The 7,592-nt window shown below is 40.4% G+C and overlaps 1 protein-coding gene across 1 annotated transcript; it reads left to right on the forward strand.

Annotated features, from left to right (window-relative positions):
- LOC122749752 (probable E3 ubiquitin-protein ligase TRIML1) lies at window positions 1-7,187 on the forward strand. The gene is made up of 5 exons (XM_043996257.1): window positions 1-414; window positions 1,708-1,938; window positions 2,293-2,315; window positions 2,514-2,617; window positions 6,646-7,187. The coding sequence occupies exons 1-5, from the start codon at window positions 1-3 to the stop codon at window positions 7,185-7,187; spliced, it is 1,314 nt and encodes a 437-aa protein (XP_043852192.1).
- The last annotated feature ends 405 nt before the right edge of the window (window positions 7,188-7,592 follow it).

Here is a 7,592-nt window from a genome sequence, read left to right on the forward strand (position 1 = left end):
ATGGAAGCTAAGGAAATATTTACCAAAATCCAGAAGGAGCTCCTGTGTCCCATCTGTAAGGATTATTTCAAGGACCCCATCACCATTGACTGTAGCCACTGTTTTTGCCAACATTGTCTCCTCAGTCACTGGAAGGAAGCCTCTACTCCCTTCTCTTGCCCTGTATGCCAACAAGTCTCCCAGAACAGAGACTTTCCAGTCAATGCCCATCTGAGTAAACTAGCTAAGGAGTTCAGACACTGCCACCTACAGAACCCTGAAAAACAAGACAACTGTGAGGGAAATCAGGAATCCAAGAATCTGGTCTGTAAGGAAGAACAGATTCCACTATCCATATCTGAGATGGGTTCTGAGACAGAGGAGCAGAGGACTCGCTCATCTTCTGGGTTAGAAGAGACAGAGAAAGCCTGCAGGGTAAGGAGAATGCAAGCAAGCCTCTGTGCTGCAAGAATTTAGGCCACGATGACTGAAGCATAGAATTTCAGTTATAAAAGATCTCACAAGCCATCTAAACTTTGTCTAATCTATGTTTCTATAGGAAAACTTCCCCCCAAATACTCATAAATTGGTCAAGCATCCAATGTCTACTTGAAAAGTAATTGAAGAATTACTAATCCTGAGGCAGTCCATTCTACTCTTAGGAAGTGCAATGACCTTAAAATAGGTCACTCCATATTGGGCACAAACCTATAGAAGGAGTCACATTAGTGCCAAGCATTAACAGGACTGTCAGCTCTCTTGTTTGGAATAGAACCTGTCTGTTGGAGAAGCCTAAATTCACTTAACAAAAATTGGGCAGACGTGTTTCCTTTCCCCTCACGTTCGGCTCCAACCCACCCTTTTATCTTAATTTTACCTCATTCCCTTTCTCACTCAGACACAGATACACACACACACACACACACACACACGCACGCACCATTTCACAAATACATTAAGACCCAATAATCCAATAACCAATGATTGTATTATAAAAAGTTTGGATTCAACGGATGTGTCTGTGACATTGTAGATGTTTCTTTACAGGAGACACTCTGGAAGTGCCAGTGTTGTTTCTCATAGAAACTAGAAAAAACTTTACTATTTATTTCCAAGGAAAAGCAGAAAAAAAAAATGAATTATTTGGTAAGTGTTCAGGCTCTTCCTCCTGTAAGAGTCCTATAGCTAACTGGCAGTCAGGGCTGTCTTTTTAAGTTTTTTTTTAATAACAGGGGCTATTTATTGAAAGCCATTCACAAAACAAATCCCCTGGATCTAGACACAGAAGACAATCTATAATGCCCTTGTAATTAATTGCAAATGTTGATGTTTCAGAAAGTAGGTAAGATGTGTTGGGGCTAGGATCAAAGACTCCCACATTGAGTTGTGGTGACTGAGGGAAGACTTTCTGATGAAGGGATATTCCTTTGTAGCACATCATCTTGAAAGAGAGAAAATTACTCCCTGAGACAGGAAAGCTTACTGTTTTGATGGTTCTGGCAGGGACTAAACAATTTGTCAGCAAGTAATCCTGTTCAATAGACTGCTTGGAGAATAGCAATTTAGTCTTGCTGAATTTTGAAAGCACAGTTGTGGAAATGAGGGGATATATAGGATGTCAGGGCAGGGCAGGTTGAGGGCCTAATAACCAGCCAAAGAAAATAAGAGTTCATCAAGATCTGAGCTAGCAGCCTGAAGGCATTTCTTAGATTTCTTGTATCCTTTCAGAGGCATATTAGTGACTGGGAAGAGATGATCAGATTTGAATATAAGAGAATGCACAGATATTTGCAAGAGGAAGAGCAAGGACACCTAGAGGAGCTGGAAAAGGACAAAATCCAGAGTTACCAAAATGTCAGAAAGGCCATGATCCAAATGGCTGAACAGAGTGAAAGGCTAAAGGCTGTGATCACAGAACCGAAGGAAACGTGCCAGAAACCAGATGCTGAGCTAAAGCAGGTGAGAGGTGTGGAGGCCTCATCAGAGGAAGGTGTACTGGGCTGCCCCCCCAAGAATCAGGGGCCTAGAAGGTTACTTCTGTGTTCAAGCACTGAGACCTTGCACAGGTCTTGCTGGGATCCCTCCCTGGCTGTCACCCCAAAAAGGCAGATCCTGCCCACTCAACCTGAGAGATTTCATGTCCCAGGTTTGGGTTCTTCTAACACTTGTGATTCACTAAAATAGAATGTCCTGGCCTTCACCTTCAGAATGGGGAGGAGACTGAAGAGAATTTGAATTCCGAGATTTCTTGGAACAGTGGTGCCCAGGGAAGTGATTTCTGAGCCCTACTAACCCATTCGCTTCTTCCCCCAGGATGTGAAAGACATTTTGAGCAGGTAAGTTTCCATTTAGTCTCCAGGTGAGGAGTTTGTGGGCTGGGGTAGGGAGAGGATTGTGTATCCCGAGGAAGGAGGATAATAAATACTAGGACCCCTGTGGAGCCTGATATGTGTGCCCAAACCTCGGGTCCTATGGGTGGCACAGGTCAGCCTGGTACAGTGAAGTTCTCTAACCAAGCCCATCTTTTTGTTCAGGAGCGTATCACTGCTGCTCCACAGGCCTGAGCCTGTTGGGGTCATCCCGCAGCTGCGGCAGTGTAGCATGACTGGGATGAGGGAAATACTGCACAAATTCCAAGGTAAGATCCTTGAACAAGAATCCCATTGGAATTCCGTTGGTCACAGGGCAATGCCTCATCTGAGAATGTAGAAGGGAAGCCTGTGCGTTAGGTCATTGAGAGCTGTTAAGGGCTAAAATTCTAGCTAAACTGTCTAAACTATTTAATGAGTGGTCGCCAATAAATTATAAGCTTTAGCAAGAGTTAGGCTTTTAAGCATTTATTAAGGAGAATAAGAATTTGGTAAAGAGAAAGAAAGGCCTAGATTCCTATCTATTAAAGGGAGAGCACATTTCTAGCTCCGCTCTCCGCCAGAGTCCAAAAGGAAGAGCGCCTCCGTCTCCTCCTTCCTCCTCCCACTAGTCTGCCTCACTTCCTGATACCAAAGACTCCTGGTCTTGCCCTCAAAGACCTTCGCTTCATGGGCAGAACTCTTCTACAGTTAGTATCCAGCAGGTGGCGTTATTCCAATCGTTACAGTCCCCCCTGTTGTTCCTCAAGAAACAAAATGTTTCCTTGACGGAACAGTAAAAAGAATATAATAACTATTGCTAACTAATAATATGTGAACAACAATATAGAAAAGGAAGAGAGGAAAGTTTTGTCCAGAGGGGCGATTTTTTTTTTTGTCCTCATGAACCGACGCTTTGACATTGGTCTTGCAAAGGGAGGGCCTCTGCAGAGAGTACATATTACAGATGGTGTATATTATAACCGAAAAAGAAAAGAGAAAAAAACAAAACAAAACTGTTCATTTAAAGTCTCTGAAAGTCTTTTCTCAGATGTCCTCTAGGTGTAGTCGTGGAATGGAAGTCTTTTCAGGGGTTGATGTGTGGATACTGGTAATCAGCCAGGAAATTTCCTACAAAATTGAGCTTAACACAACTTTAAAATAGCTTTGTCAATAATCAAATCAAACAATGAAAGTTCTCAAAAACATGTCTAAGGGAATTCAGAATCTTAGTTGTTACACATGAAACATATAATAAAACAAAAATTGAAACATTCTTTAAAATTATAATATTACTATTATATATTATATAATATTACTATAGTCCCCCCCTTATGGAGGGTAATTGAGAAGACAATTGCTGTGATATTAATTTTTCAAAATAATTTTTATCTTTGTTTCATCACTTTTTGCATCATCTGCCTAATTATCCTCATGCCATTATGAGAAATTTAAAAATCTAATATAATTGGTAACAGGTGTCAAGGCCAAATTCAACACTGTATTTATCATGACACCTGAGATAATTATGGGGGTTACCATAAAAGAACAGAGAAATGATGGGATATGAGCATTCCCACACTTGAGCAATATGTACTGCCCATACAGTATGCCAGGCTTAAAATAGATGGATGGAATATATGTCCATGCCACCGAACATATTGGAGGAAACTGAGTCAGACTTAATCAGATGCATGGGATTGAGATGTCCATGGCATCAGGCATATAGGAGGGAGCATAGAAGCCAGGCGTAGAATAAGATGGGTGGGATGAATACTTCCAGCCATCTGTACAATATTGTGGGGAAAAATAAAATAAAATATTAAACCAAGAGACTCCAACCTCAACATTAGTCAAAAGCCGTTCCCTCGGCCATACCTTGACTTCATGCATGTCTCCCCTCATGTGACAATTCAGTGTCTGCTCTTGCATGTATTCCTCTTGTGATTGGATGGCATCTTGGCCAACTGGCATCTGATAACTCAGAATAAAGGCAATTAATGTCTTAAATGATAAGTTCCCATAATCCAAGTCTCATATGGATTTAAAAATTGAGGATAATAAATGATTGCAAAAAATGTGAATACATCTTGACTCAGAACACAATATATAATTATGCAACAATTTCAAATAATACCCCTTTTTTTTACTTAGTATACAATTACTTTTTTGAAAAGTCTGAACATATTTAAATAAAAGTTAAAGCACAACACAATCTCAAAGACAACTTTTACAAATGTTCCCCTCTTTTTTTTTTTTTGGAATATGCTTATCAAAAATAATACTTCTAGAATCAATTTACACTTGCCATGGCAAACAATTTGCCAGGGAAATGCTTTAAAGAGTTTGATCAAATAATCAGTTGAGAAAAAAAATAACAAAAACAAACAACTCAGAATATGGGAGCACAATACTCCTAGAATTAACATTGTATTATGAAATCAAAACCATGTTTCAAAATTAGATAGATGAATGAATAGAAGAAAATACATGTGGAATAATAAAAGACAATGAAATTCAAACTAGGGAAATCTAAATGAATATGAACTTAATATTAATAAGAGTATTACAAAATATAAACTTGATCGCATGACTATAAAAAGCTTTTACAAATATTCTCCTTGTTTTAGAAACTAAGTATAAGACACAATCTCAAAAGCATTAAAATCTCTATGAAAATAAGCCTATACCATTAATTCCAAAATGTATATGTAATAGCATAGAAATCCTATGTAACCTCTGAACTGACATTAATAATCTGAGTGAATTCAGAACACTCTTGATTCCGATATCTAAAATCCCCAATACTCATATCAGTACCTTGCTGCTTACTTCTACATTTCTGTACAATATATACCCTTCCATGGCAAAAGAAGCGGAGTCTTGAACTATGGTGATGATTGTCATTCTTATTCAGCTTAAGTTTTTCTTCTTTAACCCCTCTATATTGTCTGTCAGTCTTTTCACCATACAAATGCTTTATAAGATTACTAATTAAAGACAAAAGCAGGTTAGCAAAATTATGAACAAAACGAGTATATCTGGAATTTAAAGGGTTTTCTAAGGTTGTCTCAGAAGCACAGCCAGGCTGGGGAAGGGCTGAGCCTGAAGCTGCAAATGTAGTTAGAGAAAGTTGAGCATGCGCATCAAATCTCTGGACTTCCCAGGCCGGGGAAGCAATGGGCTTGGCCATGGGAGGAGTAGAGGGTGGGGTTTGGAGAGGAGGGGAGGGACCAGGGCAATTTGAATCAGACTTGATTTTGAACTCAGGCCTGGATTCCTCTTCCCCCACTTTGCCTCCAGGCACTACGGGATTAAAAGCTTCTAGAGGGTGGGTCATTGCCTCCAGGAATGCAAAATTAGAGCAACAATTAGTGTTAGAACTGGGAAAAACTGCAGGAATCTCTTCAGGTTTCTCTGAAAAAGCATGGTTGGGAGAGGGAGAGATATTTCCTTGTGTGAGTAAGTTGCTGGCTCTTTTAACAAAAATAAAAAGAAAAATAGAAAATCCACAAAAACAAAGCATTAACATGATCTTATCTCCCATTTGTCTGGTTAAACAGACTAAACTCAAAAATAGGGTAATTAGGGAGTTTGAAAGGTCCATTTGAAAAAATTTAAAGGGAAAACACCAGGCAATTCAGCAGTACTCAAGATTTAAAGGGTTAGGGTAGGGGAAATTTCTTACCCAACCGAAAGATCAGAAGTGAGGTTCAGCTTTCCTCTTCGTGGTCAGCCATCTGTTAAGGGCTAAAATTCTAGCTAAACTGTCTAAACTATTTAATGAGTGGTCGCCAATAAATTATAAGCTTTAGCAAGAGTTAGGCTTTTAAGCATTTATTAAGGAGAATAAGAATTTGGTAAAGAGAAAGAAAGGCCTAGATTCCTATCTATTAAAGGGAGAGCACATTTCTAGCTCCGCTCTCCGCCAGAGTCCAAAAGGAAGAGCGCCTCCGTCTCCTCCTTCCTCCTCCCACTAGTCTGCCTCACTTCCTGATACCAAAGACTCCTGGTCTTGCCCTCAAAGACCTTCGCTTCATGGGCAGAACTCTTCTACAGTTAGTATCCAGCAGGTGGCGTTATTCCAATCGTTACAGAGCTCCAGAAAGCCGGCTCCTAGGTTAGCCCTGTACCCACAGCCTAAGGGAGCTTGCTACAGGAGTAGGTCCTGGAGCTCTTAGTTTTCCATTTCCATTTCAACCAAGGAATAAAAACGATTATGAAAACAGATCTCTCCTTGTTCTGCGGATTCCCCAATGCCTGGAACACAAGTAGGGTCTTACTATTGCTTTCACCTAACCCCTTCTCTGTTCTACAGTGGACATCACACTGGATGCTGAAACAGCCAATCCATATCTCGTCATCTCCAACGATCGGAAGAGTGTGACCAATGGAGGTATCTTGTGGAGATTGCCCAACAGTGCTGAGAGATTTTCTTTCAATGCAGTAATGGCTGTTCAGGCCTTCAGAGCAGGCAGATGCTATTGGGAGGTGAAGGTACAAGGACAGTCTGAGTGGGCTGTAGGTGTCTGTAAGCAATCCCTGAACAGGAGGAATAATAGCCACTACTCCCCTCAAGACATATTCCTGCTCAGCTGCTCTCAGGAAGCAAATGCTTCTCATGTTTTGATCTGCTTCCCATTTTCAGTGCAGCAAGTGAAGATGCCCGTGCACCAGCTGGGAGTGTTTTTGGACTGTGGTTCTCAAACGCTCCTGTTCTATGATGTTCTCAAAGGCACTATCCTATTTTCTTCCCCTTCTCTACACTTTTCAGAGCCTCTCAGGCCCATTTTTTTTGCTTGGTTACCCAGTGCAAGGGACAAAGGAACAATCCATGACCATTTGTCCTCTGAACACTAATATGTGAGGGAGATGCTGCTGACCAGGAGCCTCCTCTCACAAAGAAGCTCCTAGACACCATGAATACTGTGCAGAATGGTTTATATGGGAGGGGACAAAGTTTCTGAAAGCTGAGAAACAGCTGCTCAGCCAATGAGCATAATGAATATTTTCACTCCACAATGTAAAACTTAAGGACAATAATTTCCAGATGGCTACTTCCCTTGGTCCCCAAAGGATGCAATTTGTCTATCAGTTCAAAAACTTTAATTCTATTGAATGTAGTATATGCAATAAATAAATGTTTTAGGTTCATTTCAGTACATGGGTGTTTTTTTCCCTCCAAGTTTGCAAATTATGTGAGGACAGGAATTACAAGGGAAAAAAAATCTTTTTTATATCCCTGAGTCAGCCAACAAGAATTTA

Source organism: Dromiciops gliroides, chromosome 1 (genome assembly GCF_019393635.1).
Source record: "Dromiciops gliroides isolate mDroGli1 chromosome 1, mDroGli1.pri, whole genome shotgun sequence".
Classification (NCBI taxonomy): domain Eukaryota; kingdom Metazoa; phylum Chordata; class Mammalia; order Microbiotheria; family Microbiotheriidae; genus Dromiciops; species Dromiciops gliroides.

What these genes read in the sequence shown, in the direction of transcription:
- LOC122749752 (XM_043996257.1), top strand. Translation starts at nt 1, where the DNA reads ATGGAAGCTAAGGAAATATTTACCAAAATCCAGAAGGAGCTCCTGTGT. An exon ending in CAGATGCTGAGCTAAAGCAG is followed by an intron (nt 1,939 to 2,292) that starts GTGAGAGGTGTG and finishes TTCTTCCCCCAG; the next exon opens with GATGTGAAAGACATTTTGAG. An exon ending in GTGAAAGACATTTTGAGCAG is followed by an intron (nt 2,316 to 2,513) that starts GTAAGTTTCCAT and finishes CTTTTTGTTCAG; the next exon opens with GAGCGTATCACTGCTGCTCC.